The sequence below is a fragment of the Pelodiscus sinensis genome, chromosome 2, assembly GCF_049634645.1.
Source record: "Pelodiscus sinensis isolate JC-2024 chromosome 2, ASM4963464v1, whole genome shotgun sequence".
Classification (NCBI taxonomy): Eukaryota; Metazoa; Chordata; order Testudines; family Trionychidae; genus Pelodiscus; species Pelodiscus sinensis.
In genome coordinates this window covers 222,200,066-222,219,734 of record NC_134712.1, presented here as the reverse complement: position 1 = coordinate 222,219,734, position 19,669 = coordinate 222,200,066, and the positions used below count along the sequence as shown (strand labels likewise).

The 19,669-nt window shown below is 43.7% G+C and overlaps 1 protein-coding gene across 7 annotated transcripts in view; it reads right to left on the bottom strand.

Annotated features, from left to right (window-relative positions):
- MLLT10 (MLLT10 histone lysine methyltransferase DOT1L cofactor) overlaps positions 1 to 19,669 on the bottom strand; it is a 310,090-nt gene that overhangs the window by 244,454 nt on the left and 45,967 nt on the right. For all 7 annotated transcript variants that reach the window (XM_075922496.1, XM_075922495.1, XM_075922498.1 and 4 more), the window contains one exon: positions 19,026 to 19,080. In XM_075922496.1, coding sequence (XP_075778611.1) covers positions 19,026 to 19,080 — 55 coding nt within the window. The remainder of the gene's footprint in view (positions 1 to 19,025; positions 19,081 to 19,669) is intronic.

Genomic DNA, 19,669 nt, shown 5'->3' with positions numbered 1-19,669 from the left:
CCACCGGGGGGGGGTTGGGCCGGAGTCAGGCCAAGGCCTGGCCGGAGCGGGCCTGTCTCCCCTCCCCCCCCCCCCCGAACTCCAGGAGTTGGGCTAGGACGAGGCCTGGCTGTGGCAGGCCTGGCTCTCTCCCAGCTCACCCCCCAAGCACGGGGGAGGGGAGAGGACGCATGTCTCGCGGCTCCCCCAGAGCATGGGAGAAAAGGAGGAGGCTGCGTGGCTCAGCTCCCCGGAGCATGGAGTGGCCATGCCACTGAAGGTGAAGGGAGGGGCTGTGGGACGCAAAGCGACACATGACATCACTCTGTCATCCTGCAGGAAAGTTTTTTATAGAGAGAAAGATTTGGTCAAGAGACATTCACTGTCAGTATCTCAAACCCTTCTTTCCCTTTCAAGAAAAATAAGGCTGTACAGATAACATTTTGACAATTCATGCAGTATTCACTTTCTTTGACCCCAGTCAATTTGTCTAGTGTTAAGCTTAGGTATAACAAGGAGACTCCATCCATTGTGTTTGTTGATTTCCTTCTGGGGTGGATGAAGATAGCCTGCATATGACGACTCTTTAGATCGGTCATCTTCAGTGCTTTTGAAAATAAGGTGTTGTTGGCATACCAACAGACCCTATCAGAAGTAGACAGAATAATTCAAGTGGCTCCAGTTCTTTCCAAAAGATGCCAGAATGTAATATTGAACAAGAGCTCATCTGCCAAGGTGACACTCTCATTCAGGGCTTTAGAGAATCCCATTGTCACCCAACCCATTCAATGTTTATGAGGCCCCATATACTTCAGTGACGGCAAACAGTGGCTAAACAGCAAACAGGATCCTGCACAATAGTAAGAATATACATTTTGTACTTTTACGATTATGCACAATGTCATTCCTACAAAATCTGTCATAGAATGCTGGATGTGCACACATATCTACGGTGTAAGGTTTTTAAAGAGGCCACAAAGTAAACTGTATGAAATTTAATTTATCGTCCTTGAGGATGAAAGCTAAGCCAGCCCTCCTTCAATTTGATGTTTTTGAACAATTTGCTGTTGAGAATTTGCACAGCTTGGATTGAAGTAGCTAAATCACACTAAAACAGCTTTAGATTTAATGCAGTTTGACCCTGTAGAGTAGGGTCAAAAACAGTTTTATCTGACTTTGCTATTATATGGGGAAGGATCCTAAAACTTATCAAAATTATTAATTATCAGGAAGAAGATATTTCAAATACATTTATATTTCAAACTTCCATCAAATCTATTTTCCCCAGTAAAAAGAAAGGTCTCTTAAATTAAGTGGTTAGTGGTTCATTTTTCATTTCCACCTGTTAAAGTTTTATACCAATTGTAAAAGAGGATTAACATGTTCCTGAATTTACAGTAACAGTGAGATGCAGCCACTTCTGGCACATGTCAGCAGACTGCATTCTACCACTCACCTTCTCATATATGAGTGCTTACTGAAAATGCAACATAGCAGTAAAGAAACAGGGAAAGCTGCTGACTCAAAAGAACTGCATGTGATATTCCTTACAGACTTTGGAGAACCCAGTTCTAACCCTTGAAAAATGATGACATAAAACATTGCACTATTAGCTGGCTTTCTACCAAGCAGCTGCATGTGACTTATCTTGGTGAAAAGCTTACATAAGGAATGCTGTTACACAGCATTCCTGATCATCATCCAACTGGATCAGATTTCAAACAATTTCTACCAGTGCCAACCTTTTAGTTCAGATAAAAACAATGCAGAAAATCATTGTAAAATACTCATTCCAACAATATCAAAACATTTCTCAACAGTTTTTTTAAAAGTAGTAAATTACACACTTGAAGAGATTTTCATAAGTGCCTGCTATCATGAGAGAATATAAATATAAAACTTAGAGGTAAACTTTAGTCATTTTTACTTCTAGTACTTGTGTGGTCCTCCCCTTAAAACTGATTTTTAAAATCATAGCATTTCAGTCAATCCAATTAAAAACATTTCACTGGATACAAAATTATCATTCCCCCTAACATAGGGAGACTTATTTTCTATTCATGGCTAATTTTCTATTTTTAATATTAAATATCACTGAAGTTAAATAGTAGTGTTTATTAAACTGCATTATTTTGGATTTTGAAAAAGGTTTTATAGCAAAATAATATTAACTTGCAATATCCCACAAAGTCCTACAAATCACACAACAGGAATAATTACTTTTTGTTTACAAGACCATAAACAATTTTAATCCAATATTTTTACAACAGTACTAACATATTAGGTAGTCAAATTGAAAGAATGTTCCACTCTTTGGATACTCAGAACTTAATTCTTATACTTTATTCCTATGGTTTCTAAATGCATGAAAGTGGTCAAGACTGGTACATCCAACTACCCTTCACAAGCATGTTATCTGCATGTTTCTAATAAAACTAGCTGTCGAAACAGTGAGTAATAGTCAACTATGGTCTCTATTATACAGTACAGGGAAATTGCATCGCTGTTTTTAAAAGTCATATTGATTAAAATGGGCCAAACGTTGTAGTTTTTACTCTGCCCTGACTCAGACAAAAAGATAAAAGAAAACTTACTAAAAATCAGAAAAAGTTTGTTTGAGGAAAGATTTCAAGAGCTGGCCATTTCAAGTAGCTGGTGCAAACACTGTTTGAGCCAAGACGAGTTTTCACAACATGACAAATTATCATGTAACCTGTTAACTAAAGCTACTTTCTGCATCAGTTATTGAAAGCTACTTCAAAATACACTAGGAAAGCTAATAAATGTTTTTCCTGCACTGAAGAAGCCTCACCCATGGCAACAGCCATAGAACCTATAATGAGTGGAATAAGAGAAACGCAAAAATCTAAACCAGAATATCTACCATTGCTAATGATGCAGAAACTCCTTACAAAAATTTCTAGTGTGAACACAACTTTCCTGTATAGGCAAGTGACAATTAACATTTAATATTAATACTTCTTTAAAATCAATCTATACTTATACTGACCATATATAGTGATTTTTCCGGGACTGTACTGATATTAAGGAGTCTGACCCGGTGCCACATCAAGTAGTAAAATGTCCCGGAAATCTCTGTTGGACATTTCACTACTGATGCAGACTTGGACTTCCAGGAAGAAGAAACTGTAAGTTCATTGCTCCTGGTACAACTTAGCACAACAGCAGCAGCGTGCTCTCCCCCATCCCCTTACAGAGCGCGTATTGGAGCTTTGCCAGCTGGGGCAGGCTTCTGGTGGCACGCAGCTCTGGCCGCTCCACCATCCACTACCCTACTACCACACACCCTACTTACCTCGCAGGACTAACCCTGTCCCACAGGGCCTCTGGGGCAGGCACACAGCCTCCTCTACTTTTGCAGGCGGCGGCTTGTTACAGCAGCCACTGCTGCTGGAAATGGGAGGGATAGCTACATCTGAGGTTCCCAGTAGCCACTCTTGGACCTCAGCATTTTTTAATTGCTGCCTGCACTCCAGCAGAGGTTGCGCGGAACTCAGCTGGGGCGCTGCCACCCCGTTGGGGCATGCTCCCGTTCGCTGCCCCCCATGCACTGCTGCTTTCTCTCCCGTGTGCGGCCCTCCTCACCCTGTTGGGGAAGCAGCAGTGAGCCTGGTCTGGCGGGGAAGGTCAGGGTTTCTTTAAACCCCTCCCCCCCGTGATTTTTTCTCTCTCTCTCTCTCTCCCCCTTCCTTCCTCCCTCCAGTGGGAAGCCCGACCTGATGCTGTTGCCCCGCAGCTGCACTGGTATCCCAGCTGCATGGGGAGGGGACTGAGCTCCCTCTCCCTCCCCCCTTCAGGGAGAACGGGAGCATGCTGCTTGGAGGCTTCCCCTGCTGCAACTGGGTGCCAAGCCAGGTAAGCGTCACCCCTCATGCCCAGATCCCACACCCAAATCCCCCTCACTCACCTCTTACCCCACCAAGACCCCTCCTGTACCCTCCCTCCTGGTCAGGCACCCTGCTCCAAGTCTCTCCTGTACTCTCCCTCCTGGCCCGAAACCCTATCCCCAGACTGCTCCTGCACCCTCCCTTCTGGCCAGAGAGCCTATCTCCATCTGTGCACCCTACCTCCCACCCCAACCTCACAACCTCTCCCCATTCTGCACCCCACCTCCCACCCAGATTCTGAACCCCATCCCTATCTCTCATACTGGCAGCTCTGTCCTGCACACTAAACCCTTTTTCTCCCCACGCCAGAGCCTAAGGGGGTCCATAAAATTCACTAATTCCAGAACCCGAGAAAAGTAAATCTAGCCTATGGAAAGCCCTTAACTAGGGACGTTAGGGAGTAGTCGACTGCTCAGTAAGAAAAAGCTTAGTGGGTAGTCGAGTAGAGTATCAACTACTTTCTTCCCCTCCCCACCCTCCTACTGCCTCCATAGAGGCAGCGAGGGGAAAATAGCTGGTGCTGGTGAGAGGAAGCCGACTTAAAACCTGGTTTCCTCAGTACCATCTTCACAGTGCTGCCTGCCTCTGCTCCCATAGCCTCTTTCAGAAGAGCTGGGCCACTCGTGAACAGGTGCTGCTGGACTCAGTGCAAGCCGGGACTGTGCAGTCCCGGCTCATGATGGTCACTGCACTTCTGCATTTTAAATGTAGTAAGAGTCTGGCAGCTCTTACTACATTTAAAATGCAGAGCCACAGCACCGGTGGCTCCCAGAGTCTGAATCCCAGCTAGAGCCAGCTCCTGAAGCTACCCCACTGTGGCTCTTGCAGAGCAGTGCTTATCAACTAATCATGTAGTTTATACAAATTGTATCAACTATACGATTACCCTGATAACCGCAATTTAATGTCCTTACCTTGAACCTAATTCCTGTCTGTCTCATTCCCTTGTCCTGCAGAGCTGGGACATAAGAGGAGTCAGGTGTCTCAGTTGGGGGCCAGATCAGAGACGGTTGGGGGTTTTGGGAGGAGTTATTTTTGCTTATCACTTGTGTGCTGATTTTTCTATGGGTCAGTGGTCCCCACCCCGCCATAAAGTAAAGAAAACATTGAAACCTTTTGTGTTCATCATAAATTAATATTTTACTTTATTTAAAATGAAGTTTGATAAATTAATACAAGAAAGTTAAAACAATCTGTTTAATAATTTAAATTAAACCATTCTCCCTAGCTGCAGCACTAGCAAAATGGCTCGAGCGTAATTATGTAATTAACAGTGAGTTTCCATTAGCAACTGGTGGTCTGCAGAAAGGTTTGCAGTATAGCTGCATGGGATGGTCCTTTGGGGGCTAAATCCATCCTTATTGGCAGAGAACAGTGGGAGGAGTTCTTAGAGGGGTCACACAACACCCTTTACTTCGGCTCATATGTCCATCTTAATCCTGGAAGTACTACCTCCAGGTGTGGGACTTTATGTGACAGGTGAGAATGGTCTAAGAGATCAGGGGGTGGGGCTAATGAGGCTGGGGATGTGGCTAATGTGTCCCTATTTTTGGTTCAGAAAATATGGTCACCATATCTATACTGCCAAAACTTCCCTGAGGTAGGTGGCAAGGAAATCATGTTATAACAATGATGTCACCAGTGTAGATGAGGAAAAATCATGTTCTAACCATGTTCAGAAACCATGTCACATACTATGGGCTCTAAGTTCTTGTTTACAACAAGCTTATTCTTCTAAAATTTCCCAGTCAGTTGAAATTATACTGAAGACAGCCCTGATACAGACAATGCATCATATGCTGCTGGAATTTCAAACACTACATACAGGCACATATGCAGGAATTTCTGTGGAAGGGTGCTTTTTTTGTAAATGTGGACTGCAAGGGTGTAAATGCACCCTTCCACGATCCCCCAAGTAAGCATGCTCCAGCCAGCTGGGAGTGGGGGGGGGAGGGAAAGGCAGGAAGCAGCATACTGCCCAAGCCTCCATCCCCCCATGTTCCAGCTGGCCTGGGGAAGGCTGAGGCAGATTTTCCTCCCCTCCCGCTGGAGAGGGGCCGGGGGTGGGGCTGGGCCTCGTTCCTCGGTGGGTGGGAGGGAATCAGCCCCAGCCTTCCCCTGGCTGGCAGGAGTATGGGGGAGGGAGGCTTGGGCAACACATTTCTCCTGCCTTCCCTGGCCAGCTAGAGCACATTTACTTGGGGAACCATAGGGGGGTGCATTCACACCCTTCCCTCCACCCCCACATATGGGCCTGATATATAACACAACTGCTCTGAGCAGGTTTAAACAACAGTCCTTATAATTCCAGTACCCACAAGAAGCCAAGGCTATCACTGATGGCGCTGAAACAATGAGGGGGGGGAGGGGATAGAAAACAGAAAAGACCTAGAATACTAGAACAGATACGTGAAGTTTCTACATCTTTTGCTATTTTTATGCCTTTATGGATGCACAAATAAAATCAAAACTTTATTAAAAAGTAGAAGAGGAAAGTGAACTCTGGAGCTTTTAGTGCTGGGTAGCAGGGTCTGTGCAGTAAGCTACAGGTTGAACCTCTGTGGTCCTGGGCTCTCTGGCAGGACCATAGATGCTGCAGAACCAGAGAACCATGGCCAAGAAAGAAGCCAGGAGCCCAGTGTTGGGGCTGGCAGTGGAGCTAGCCTGGGGGCAGGAAGCCAGCAGCGCGGAACCCATGGCCGGGGCCAACAGCAGAGCCTGGATAGGGATGCGGAGCCTGCCTGGCAGCCAGGGCTGGACCCAACAGCCCAGCCCAGCTGGGCATGCAGAGCCTGGCCAGGGCTGGACCCAGTAGTGCAGGCCAGCCAGGGCCAGGTCCAGGGCCAGACCTGGCAATGCAGCTCGGCCTGGAGTGCAGAGCCTACCCAACAGCCAGAAGCAGAACTAACTCAAGCAGTGCAGCCCAGCCGGGAGCATGGAGCCTACCCAGTAGCTCAGACCAGAGCAGGAAGTGCAGACTTGCCAGAGGTGCTGTCATGATCATGAGAGATGGCCAGTAGCCTGGGGACTATGGGGTTAACTATACCTAAGCCAGGTAGAGTCGGCCAATAGGAATTTCAAACTGGGACAAAGGAATGTTTCATTTTTCCCTCCTTTGTCCCTGAGTTTTTTCTCTCCATTTACTAAGGGGGACAGACACTAGGTTTCCCTCCAAGAAAAGACTCTTCACTATCTGTAAGTAGGGTAAAGTTTAGATAAATCTGCTAGGTTTTATTGTTTTATGGTTTGGGAATGGGAATCTGATGTCTGTGCATTTAAAAATGTGTTTTCCTCTACTTTGTAACTAAGTTTTGACCCATGGTGGAATCCCCCCATGAGTATATTAATTTGTGACTTTTTATTATGCTTAAAACAGAAATATTGTGGTGATAATAAAGTTATTTCTCTTTTCTTTTTATTAACCTGGTATTGGTTAATATTTGTGTCCTGGTTTTACTTTTGGAACTGAGATTTCCCAAGTAGTCTCAACCTGGTTTCTTTATTATTACTTGGGTGGTAGCAGCAGATTTTTTTATTCAGCAGATTTTTTTATTCTCAAAATCTAGGTTTTTAAGATTTGGGGGGGGGGGGGGGGGGGGGAGTTTTATACCAAAGCCTGGAAAGATCAGGTTTTAGGGTACTTTTGTGGGACCCCACTTGTGCATTCATCATACCAGAGTGGGAAAAAAGCCTTGACAGGTGCAGAGCCCACCCAGTAGCCAGAGCCCACAGCTGGCAGTCCAGACCAGCTGGGAGCACAGAACTTGCCCAACAACCCAGACTAGGAATGGAAACACAGCTTGGCCAGGAGCACAAAACCAACCCGGTGGCTGAGGACAGACACAACCTGCCAGGGACATGGAGCCCAGCTGCCAGGGCCAGTGGCCAGGCCAGTAGCTGTGATAGGAGCCAGACCAGCTGGCAAAGGAGCCAAGCAGAGGCATTAAGCCCAGAGTGAAGCTGAGACAGGTCTGCTGATGGACTCCAGAAGAGCTGGGAGTCCATCAGCAAAGGGGCCAGAAATGACCTTCCCTGATCCTACAAAATCCCTTGTCCCATCAAGGGTGCTGGGCTAGAAAGATCCAATCTTTTGTACACTGTACAGTTTAAACTCCAGCTCAGCAGTGGGCAAGTTGTGACTCATTGGGGTTCTATGTGTGGCCCACAAGATGTTTTGTTTATCGTTGTCCATGCACAGTGTTGCCAGATTCTACTGGTTTTCATCAGTGAAGATTTTTTCCTACTGGTATTACAAAAGTGACATGCACATAAAGCAAGAGCACATGAAGTGAGGTGCATGCTGACTGCACATAACATTGACTGAGAGCTGTGAACTCACTTTGCATCCAATCTAAGCACTGCTACCATTCAATTGGCACACCCTACAAATTATAGGTACACAAGTGCAGTTAGCAAAACATTTTCAGGAGGCCATCTTGGTTCTGACCATCCTTAGGGCCATTAATGTAGCCCATTCACTAGCCTAGAGTTGCCCCTCACTGCTTCAGCTTGTCATACACTAACTCTCTGTACAGACAATTCCCCCAATTTTCCAAAGGAATCAGAAACTTATTATGTCCAAATAATATTTGAATGCAAATACTTTGCCAGAATTATAATTATTCTAGCCAACATGAGAAGAGATTTTTCTTCTGAGAATGGTGCTAACTCAAACCATGCTAACAAACCTATGCCTTCTTATAGCAGGTTATTGGTGGAAACTAGAGATGTTAAAATTAGATTAATCAACTAATCAAATAGTTGATGGAATTTCCATCGACTATTCAACTAGTCGATATGGGGCACTTCCACTTTGAAATGCAGCAAGAGCCTAAGCAGGGGCTTTTGTGCATTTCAAAGACTGAAACACCGCATGGAGCCTGGGGCCAGCGGGGTACTCTACTGGCCCTAGGCTCCATGTGACGACCCCAGCAGGGACTCTTGTACATTTCACCTGTGCCCCTGTCCCCTCCAACGGAGCTGGGGCTGGGGGGAACTAGCTTTTAAGCTGGCTCCCCCAAGCACCCTCTCCTCCTGCCACCATTACTGCCTCTGATAGAAGCCGCGGGGGGGGGGGGGGGGGGGGGAGAGAAGGAGCAACTAGTCAACTATCCAATTAGCTTTTGCTTATCAGATAGTCAACTAGTCACTTACATCCCTAGTGGGAAGTGGGAAACAGTATTATACTGAAGCAATCAAGTAAGAGGAGGACATTTAGGATTGGTCAGGTCAGTGTTTCCAGGCCAACAAAAAATAAAGCAACCTAACTCCCACATCAGGGAGTAAGACACTGATTTTTTTGTTTAAGTGAAATCGAATATATCACCAAGTCAGTCCCTAGTGATGTGCCTGATAACAACCCAGTTTTGATTCCCAGTCTCTGTTCTCCACTTATATGATGGAGCCTCAGAATACTGTATAGGAAACATGATGGCCACGAGATAAAGCCTAAAAGAGAAAGCTCGTTAAAATGAAAGTCACAGTAAGGAAAGATCAATCAGGACTCCAATAGGTAGATAGATCACTTCCCTCCCTACCCAGAAGAAACAACTAAACAAATCAGACCCCTGAAAGCATTTCTTTCTGCTGACAAAACACAAGCATCCAGAAGAGTTTCAAGATATTAAGGAAAAAATTATGAAACCACTGTGTGAGTTCAGAAGAAAAAAAAAGTATACATTCAGAAGGAATGGAGAATAGGAAATTATGTAAGTTATGCAACCATAAAACAAGATAGCAGCTCCAAGTAACTAGAGTCAAGCCTATTATATTCAATATCCAGGAGAAGATCTAGTGCTTCTCTTGTTCAATAAAGCTCACACATTGATTCAGAAACAAAGTTGTGCATGTCACTGAATATGCATATTCTTTTTACCACACCTGTAAGCTTAGCAAATAGACACTTCCACACAAACTTTATTCTACTCAGCCGCAGCTGTACTCAGATATTAATTTAATTTAAAAGATACATTGTAACAGTTATGCTCAGAAGACCCCATTAGAATCAGGATCCAACTGTGCTAAGTTCTAAAGGTGAAGGTTACACATCTATTTCAGCCTCAAATCCATCTCCTCGCTCATAGTCCATCCCTTCTTTGATGCAGTTACATAAGTCCACAAACAGAAAACATTTTTATCAGCATAGATTTTGGAAAACAATGTACTAGACTCTGATTCATAGCTATTATAGTATAGCTATTCCAGAAGCACAATATTGCTTCTGAAGTGTCTAGAAGAGAAATGAGACAAGATATATCACGCTGTCAAATTGCTGAAAGAAAAGGTCTTATTTTGGACTCAGACCATTATGAGATGAGGGCAGTGGTTACAGATGTGTAACCACACTATGGTAGTTGTTGCCAGTAGAAGCTAGAGCCAAAACCACGTAAATCAATATTCAGATATTCTTAACAGCTCTGACCCTTCATATAGCTAGGGTATCTGCAGTAGATTAAAAGGATTTGTGGTTAATATTGAGATTGCTACAGAGGTAAAGGACTGGTCATTAAAACGCTAGCAAAATCAAGATAATTTGTGGAAACTTACATGTTTATGTATTTAATCCTATTTACAACATTATAACTATTTTAGTTTCACAGATACAAATCATTACTTATAATTCCAAAGACTACATCACTAACAGGAAAGAGGTGTTGACAGTTTGCATTAAAGTAGATCTGAAAGTATGGGATTTTCCCATCAAAACTCATTGGAAATCAAGTTGCAAAGTTCATATAAGGGACTGTAGATACCTCGTGGGGGATTTTTTATTTACTTAATATTTTGTTGACTCTTCATTCAACATCAGATATTTATCATACTTTGTAAGATCTCTGAAACGTTTATTTTCCATATTTTCTAATGGGAAAGATACTATTTTCCAATGTTATTTTTCCCTTCAAAAGAAGGACTTTTCTTAGAAGCAAGTGGCAAAGCTACAATCTGAACACTGCCAAGGAGTTCACTACCACAAGCAGTGTAACTGGAAGAAAAGAATGGATAAAAAAATCCACCAGTACTCCCATTCCCTCAACATCCCAAAGAAAAAGATTAAGCCTATAATTCAAGCATTTGACTAGGACTCAGCAGTTTTGCCTTGGTTTCCCATATTTTAAATTTAGTATTTCCATAAAATTTAAGACCAGAAGTGACCATTAGATTGTCTAGCTTGAACTTGGGGATATCACAGACCACTAAATTTTACCACGTTTTGCCTACATTGAGCCAAAAATAGGTTAGGCTATAGTACTTCAGTCCTCAGAAGACAAAACTGTGACGTAAGTGAAGAGGAGGGACCACGGTGCAACTGATTCCTCAAGAAGCTACAATGTCATGGACCTGATTAAGTGACAAATGCCCAGATGATCCTAGTAAGCAAGCCACATAGCATGCTACAGAGGAGCCAAAAACCTCCAAGGTCCTTGTCAACCTGGAGAAAATTCTTTTCCAACTCTAAACCTAGCAATCAATTTGGCCCTCAGCATGTGAGCAAGACACTCCAATCAACAGTGCTACATAGTCCTGTATTTTGTTTCAGCTACACCAGACTAACACGGCTACATTTCTATCACAATCAACTTTGTGAGGAAGAAGATTCATTGTATCACCTTGGAACACTAGTCTATCCTGTCCTTTATTCTGCCATCAGCTGTAGTCAAATTCTGATCAGGATATTAATGGTAGGTATGTTAAAATGTGTGTATTAGGGTAACCTGTAACCACTGAAAATCTCAGCAGTTTACACTGTTACCCACACTGCAGGCTTAGCTTTATACTGAAAAGCCAACAGCAAAGTCTCCCTGGGAGCAGGGCTACCTCCTGGGGAAAGGCTTTGCTGCCACGACAAAGCCTCCTCCCTGGAAGCCTGCCTGAGTCAGCAAAGCCTCCTCCCCTGGAATGAGAAGATCTTGTTCACCTGGCTCTGCTTCTGGGGAAGAGGCTTCGCTGAGTGTAACCGACACCATTAACCAATAAGCATCTGCTTATCAGTTAAACAGTTAGTCATTTACACTCAAACATCGCTAATTAATAAATAACTGAAAGAAATGTAGCCATGTTAGTCTGGTGTAGCTGAAACAAAATACAAGACTATGTAGCACTTTAAAGACTAACAAGATGGTTTATTAGATGATGAGCTTTCGTGGACCAGACCCACTTCCTCAGATCAAATAGTGGAAGAAAATAGTCACAGCCATATATACCAAAGGATACAATTTTTTAAAATGAACACATATGAAAAGGACAAATCACATTTCAGAACAGAAGGGGGATGCGGGGGGGGGGGGGGAGGAATGTGTTGGACAGGTTTAAGTTGGGAGCTGTAGGTGATGACAAGTGGTGTTCTATTGTTGGTTTTCTTGGGTCTGTCTTGTAGTAGATGGTTTCTAGGTATTCGTTTGGCTCTTTCAATTTGCTTTTCATCTACTACAAGACAGACCCAAGAAAACCAACAATAGAACACCACTTGTCATCACCTACAGCTCCCAACTTAAACCTGTCCAACACATCATCAATAAATTACAGCCTATACTGGAACAGGACACTAAACTCCAAGAAGCTCTGGGAGACAGACCCATAGTCTCCTATAGACAACCACCTAACCTCAAGATGATTCTTACCAACAACCACAGGACATACCACACTAATACCAACCCTGGTACTTTCCCTTGCAACAAACCCCGTTGCCAGCTTTGTCCACATATTCACTCTGCTGACACCATTATTGGGCCTAACCAAGTGAGTTATAAGATCAAGAATACATATTCCTGCGCCTCCAGAAATATAATCTATGCTATCATGTGCCGAAAGTGTCTGTCTGCAATGTACATTGGACAAACGTCTCAGACACTTCACCAAAGAATCAATGCCCACGAACAGACATTAGACAGGATCACAAAGAAAAAACAGTTGCTTGCCATTTCAACCAGGAAGGACACTGTCTCAATGACCTACTCACCTGCATCCTACTTCAGAAGACATTCAAATCTGCACTTGAAAGGGAATCCTCTGAACTGGCATTCATGCTAAAATTCGACACTCTCCGCAGGGGGCTGAACAAAGATCCCAGCTATCTTACCCATTACAAAGATAGCTTCCCCAATTATCACCTCTAATACTATTAACTCACAGACATCTACCTTCCCCACCTCTAATATCATTAACTCACAGGCATTCACATTCCTTCCCCCCCCCCCCCCGTCCCCGCATCCCCCTTTTGTTCTGAAATGTGATTTGTCCTTTTCATATGTTCATTTTTTTTTAATTGTATCCTTTGGTATATATGGCTGTGACTATTTTCTTCCACTATTTGATCTGAGGAAGTGGGTCTGGCCCACGAAAGCTCATCATCTAATAAACCATCTTGTTAGTCTTTAAAGTGCTACATAGTTCTGTATTTAATAAATAACTGGTTAGCCAACTAGCCAGTACCTGGGGATGGGCTGGGAGCAAGCAGCCCCACATGGGGCCAGAAACATCTAGGCTAAAGAAGGCCCTGTCCATGGCAGGGGCAGGGGGGTTGAAAGAGCACTCCAGCCTGGTCACAACAAGCAGGGGAGCCACTCCAGCATAGCCAGAATGGGGCAGCCCCTATCCCACCCCCAATTAATAAGTTAACCAGTTAAACATAACATTTTACTAGTTAACTAATTAAATACGATTTTGTATCCCTAATTCTGATGCTTTTTTCAGAGGAAGGACGGATCAAGCTAATTAAGTCATTAGAAGAAAATTAATTTCTGTCCCCTGCAGAAGACCAATTGATGCTTAAGACTTAATTACAGCCAGTGTCATAACACAAAACTGTTAATGCTATTATAGGGAGGGCAACACAGAATCACGTGTTCTCCCCATGACCCATGAAAGAAGGTAATGAATGCATTCACAGATTCATATTCAAAGATCAGAAAGGACCACCACAACCATCTAACCCAGGGATCAGCAACCTTTTCAAACCAAAGAGCCAAACTACATCAAAATTCAGAACAAATGGTCAACAAAGAGCACTTGCATGACATCACAATGCCCATTTGCATGACTGAAAATATACAACTTTATATTATTGATAACGGACATGATGATAGCATAAATGAAACACTGTACTCAAACTTTATTTAACGGGACTTCTGCTGCTGCTGGGGATGCAGTTTGTGGATGTGTAGGATCCCGGGTTGAGGTGTAAGAGGGGTTCAGAGTAGGGGGTTGGTGTGTGTGGGAGGTGCAGGAGGCCAGGCAGGGTGCTGGCAGTGGGAAATAAAGATATGTGAGGAGGCTCTGGGGCTGGATTACCTTACGTGGCCAGGGCTGGGCTGCTGCACAATGGCAGCAGTGGCTGGACTACAGGCTGGGCCAGCATCACTGCATCTGGATCATGGCCTCCGTTCCTACCCATGCCCAGTGGGAGGGAGGTTGCAACCAGTCCTACCTGCGGCCAGATAAGGGCTGGGCTGTGGGGCCTGCTTCAGCGTTGAGGACAGGATGCAGCAGCCAGGATTGGGACTGGACCCCTATTGGAGCCTTGTTGGCCAGGCTTAATATTTTAGTTTATTTAAAAATGATGTCCGACACAAAAGTCTTCAATATTGTCTTTATTTACGGAAGGGTCGGGGGCCAATGACCCACAGAAAAAAATCAGTTGGGGTTCACACAAAAATAAGCAGCAAAAAACACTCCAAAAACCCCCAGCACTCACTGATGTAGCCCCCAACTGAAACACCTCACTCCTCTAGTTCTCTAGTCCCATGATGGGGGGGGTGGGGAAGGCAGGGAGGAGTGATGTTCAAGGCCTCAGGCCAGATTAACTCATCTGAGTTCCAGGGTTAGCGGATTCTGCAGATGGGGCCAAAATGAGGGGGTAAGCATGTGGGACAGAGCTGCCAAAGAGTGGGATGGGGGTGCAGGATCTGGAGTGCCAGAGGGGATGAGGCTACAAGGTCTGAGTAGGAGATAGGGTGCAAGAGCAGGCTGGGAGTAGGGTGTCTGGCCAGGAGAAAGGAAGAGTGGAGTCTGGCCAAGAACCCTAGGCATGAGGAGGTTGGGGGTGGGGGAGGGGGAGGAACTTACTTGTTTTCACACCACTCCCAGCACCACAGGCCAGGCACTGCCTCCCACTGCTTCCATTGGCTAGGGGGAAAACCTCCAGGAAGTACATTCGCACACTGATATTCCCCCAGCCAGGGATGGGGGAAGGAAAGCAGTAGCATGAGCAGCCGCTTCTAGATTTGCTTGTTCCTCGCCAGCCGTATTTGGTGGGGAAGCTCGGGGCTTTCACCTCCCACAACAGGAAGCCAGTGCTAGTGCATCAATCTTGCAGGGGGCCATGAGGCTGGAGCGGCAGCATGGGCTGTGTGCGGTAACAGCCATTTTATTGCCCTGTTGTGGGGGGAGTGAGGAACAGCTTAGCTGGAGCTACCAAAGAGCCAAATTTTGCTTGGGAGCCTTGGGTTGCCAGCCCCTGCTCTAACTTAATCCTCCCACAGATACAAGCCATAGAATTTCTCTCAGAAATTGGCTGAAAGCACATGGGTTTAAAAGATATCAAGAGAGATTTCCAAACAGTGGTAAGTCCACAACTTCCCGTTTAAGCTACTCCAATGTTTAAATTATACTCACTGCTAGGAAATTGCATGTTATTTCAAGGCTGAATTTGTCCAACTTCATGTTTTTACATAAGAATATAAGAAACATTAGAATATAAGAAAGGCCATACTAGGGCAGACCAAACTCTCTTTTATTAGTTTTAAACTTGCTACCTATTAATTTCATTTGGTGACACCTAATTCTTATGTTATTGAAACAAGTAAATAAACTTTCCTTATTTACTTTCTCCACACAAGTCATGATTTCATAGTCCTCTATCATATCCATCCTTGGTTGTCTCTTTTCTAAGCTGAAAAGACTCAGAGTTATTAATCTCTCATCATATGGAAGTCCTTTAGCTTGCCCTTTACTGATCTTTCTTCATTGCCAGTATATCTTTTTTGAGATGAGGTGACTACATCTCCATTCAATATTCAAGATGTGGGCTTACCAAGGGTTTTTATATAAGCAATAAGATATTTAGTGTGTCTTTCTTAATTATTCCTAATATTTTGTTTGCTTTGACTGCTCCTGCATATCGTGTGGATAATTTCCAAGAACTATCCACAATGACTCTAACATCTCTCTTGTGTGTGGTAACAGCTAATTAAGTCCTTATTATATATGAATAGTTGGCATTATGTTTTCCAATATGTATTACTTTGCATTTATCAAGATTAAAATTAATCTGCCATTTTATTGCCCAGTTACCTAGTTTTGTGAAATCTTTTTGAAGCTCTTCAGTCTACTTTGGATTTAAATATCTTGAGCAGTTTAGTATCATTTGCAATTTGTGCCACCTGGCTGTTTACCCCTTTTCTTCAGATCGTTTTTTAATATGTTGAAAAGGATATGTCCCTAGGGAACCCCACTAGCTACCTCTTCCCATTCTGAAAACTGACCATTTAGTCCTACCCCTTTGTTTCCCATCTTTTAACCAGCTAGCAATCCATGAGAGGACATTCCTGCTTATCCCATGACAGCTTACTTTGCTAAAGAACCTATGTTGAGGGACCTTGTCAAAGGCTTTCTGGAAATCTAAGTATACTATATTCACTGGATTCCCCCTTGTCCACATGGCTTGCTGACCCCCTTTATCAGCAGGTTGAAAAGCTATTTTTTCCCCCATCTATAAGTACCTATGCACAGGAATTAAGTCATCCCAATCTTCCCTTCAATAAACAAAATAGGTTCTTGCTTCTGTAACTCTCAAAAGCTTGTTTTCTATACTCTGAATCACTTGTGCAGCCCTCCTTTGAACTCTCAACACTATTTCTACATCCTTCTTGAAACATGGACTCCAGAACTGGACAAAGTATCCTAGCAGTAGTCTTACTAATGTATTGTTCAGAGACAAGGTAACTTCCCTACTTCTATTGAATATTCCTTTCATCATCTGAGGAACACATTACCCATTTTTTCCCAACAGCTCTATACTGAAAGCACATTTCATGTATCTATAAATGCTTCTCTTAGCCCTGGAAAGCAGAGACTATCTCCCTTCCTAAAGGTACAGCTCACATTCTTTGTTCCCAGGTATATTATGTGGCATTTAATTATATTAAAATGCATTTTTTTGGAGTGTAACCATTTAATCAAGTGATAGAGATCACCATGAGTAACCTGTCTTCATTAACTATCCCACCAATCCTTATCAGCAAATATTTTATATTATGTCTAGATCATTGATAAATATATGGAATAGTGTTGAACCATAAACTGATCCTTGATGGACACTGCTAGAAACAGCCCCAGTTACTGATGTCTCACTAGTAGCAACTCTATTTTGAGATCTGTAAGTGAGCTAGTATTTAATCCAGCTAACGTGTGCCCTAGGTTTCCATGTAATGCGAGTTTTTTAGTCAAAATGTCATTTGGAACTTAGTCAAATGCCTTGGGGACATCCAAATAAACGATATCAACTATATATCCATAATCCTGTCAAAACGTGTGTTTGGACTGGCATTATATTTTTAGCCTATCATTCTTTGTATATACAATTCCACTGTTTTGTCAGGGATGTACAGCTTCCTCGGGAGTCATTCTTTTTAAAATAATACTACTACTTCCCTACCTCTGAGGGATGTTTAAGGTGGAATTCATTAGTGTATGTGAAGTATTCATATAGTATGGTTATGAATGCTTCAGTAAATCCTATTAAAAACACACACTCAAACTGGGGTATAGAAGCCACCCCATAAGAGATCCTCAGCAGGCAACAGGAATAGTATATGAATGGATTTGCAAAATCTTGCTCATTAATCCCTTTTCCACACCAGATTTTGACTAGCTCTACTAAATCTGCCCTTTACAGCCACTAATATGAGGGAAGGACAGAATTTAGCTCTTGATTAAAGTTTTGGAAACAGACATGTATTTCTAAGAATTATTAAAATGTTCTTTTATATCCCCCAGACATAAAAACCTCACAATTACCTTTAACGATATTACTCATTTATTCAGAACTCAGAATTGATAATGCACTGAACATCATCATGAACAGATGTGAAGATAGTAAATCACTACTGCAGTGGTCCCCAACATGGTGCCCGCGGGCGCCATGGCTCCCGCCGGGCCATTTATGTGCACCCGCAGAGCAATCTGGGTTGGCCCCGCCCCCCCGCGTGCAGCAGGTGCCAGCCTCGGGCATGCAGCGCCTGGGCGGCCCCTGCCCGGGGTCACAGCACATGCCGGTGCCGACCCCAGGCATGCGGCGCCTGGGCGGCCCCTGCCTGGGGTCACAGCACATGCCGGTTCCGGCCCTAGCCCCGGGCACGTGACACATGCCAGAGCTGGCCCCAGGAGCTCAGCACCTGGGCAGCCCCTGCCCGGGGTCACGGCACATGCCAGTGCCAGCCCCGGGCGTGCGGCACCTGGGCGGCCCCTGCCCGGGGTCGCGGCACATGCCGGTGCCGGCCCCGGGAGCACGGCGCATACTTGGCCCTACACCCACAGGCCCGTGGCCCACAAGAGGCCCCGCCCCCGAACTCGCAGCACGTGAGCAGCCTCGCCCCCAGCAGCCCCAAAACATTGGGGACCACTGCACTACTGCATCTTTTCCATCTTTAATTCCTGTGTTGAAGAACCTATTTGTAATGATGCATGTTTCATGCATCAATGTAGTTAGCTTGACCTATAATTTTGGATGTCCCAGACTTCCCACACCTGAAAATGGGTTAGGCAGGGCATTCTCAACAGCAGCTTCCAATGACTGTTCTTCTTCTAAAGTGTGTACGTAATTTACCTTTATCTTAATGAATCTCATGATTAGAATCTTCTGTATTACACTTCAGTTGTCTTTGTCAGAGATTTGTATTTTTAAATACAGAAAATAAAATATACAGTGAATTGTTCATGTTATCAGATTCAAGTTCATCCTAATTTGGACAACTACAGCATATTATATTTTACTGTAAAATAAAGCTTCTGGGGTCAGCTATTGTGTTAAAACAGTAGCTTGTTTTACTTGCAGGTAATGCAATCTTTATATATTTCACATGACAGTTAACTTCCCTTTTATTAAGTAAAAAATTAAAAGACAAAAATCAAAATGGAACTTACCCCCATTATCTGTTCTCTTTAAAGCACCATCCTTGTGAGGGCACAATTCACATCTCTAAGGAAAAGCAAAAACAAAAAGGATTAGAATGATCAAAGGAACATGAAAAGAGAAACCACATACATTAAACAAAAGTATTATGCTAATTGTCTTCTATAACTGGCAGATAATTTATTAAAAGCAACTGGCTACACATTTCCATTAATCTAAACAATACTAAGGATGTATTCATATTACAGAGCTCTGAGGCACAGACAACTGGTGCTTGCGGAGGGAGGGTGGGAATAAAGGGAGGGCCACTTAGAGAAACGAGGGGCATGAGGAGGCACCCCATTTACCTATTAAGATTTTAGGAGGGATATAGGCAGTGGGTCTCCTATGCTCTGAGGGAATGAAGTGCTAATTTCTGATATGTTTCAATCCATGGCACTGTACTCCTTAAATAGGAAAAAAGTTACTTGCAATTCTACTTCTCTCCAAATCTCTTTTAGAATTCTTATTTCTGGATTTTCACTCCCTAAAAAGATAGCAGACTTCCAAAGATTTCCGAGGGAAAGGCTAATCCCCAAGGAACTAGGATGTAAACCAAGACTACATGAGATATATTTCCTTCCACTTGGATCATGAGGTCCATTGAAGCCATAGG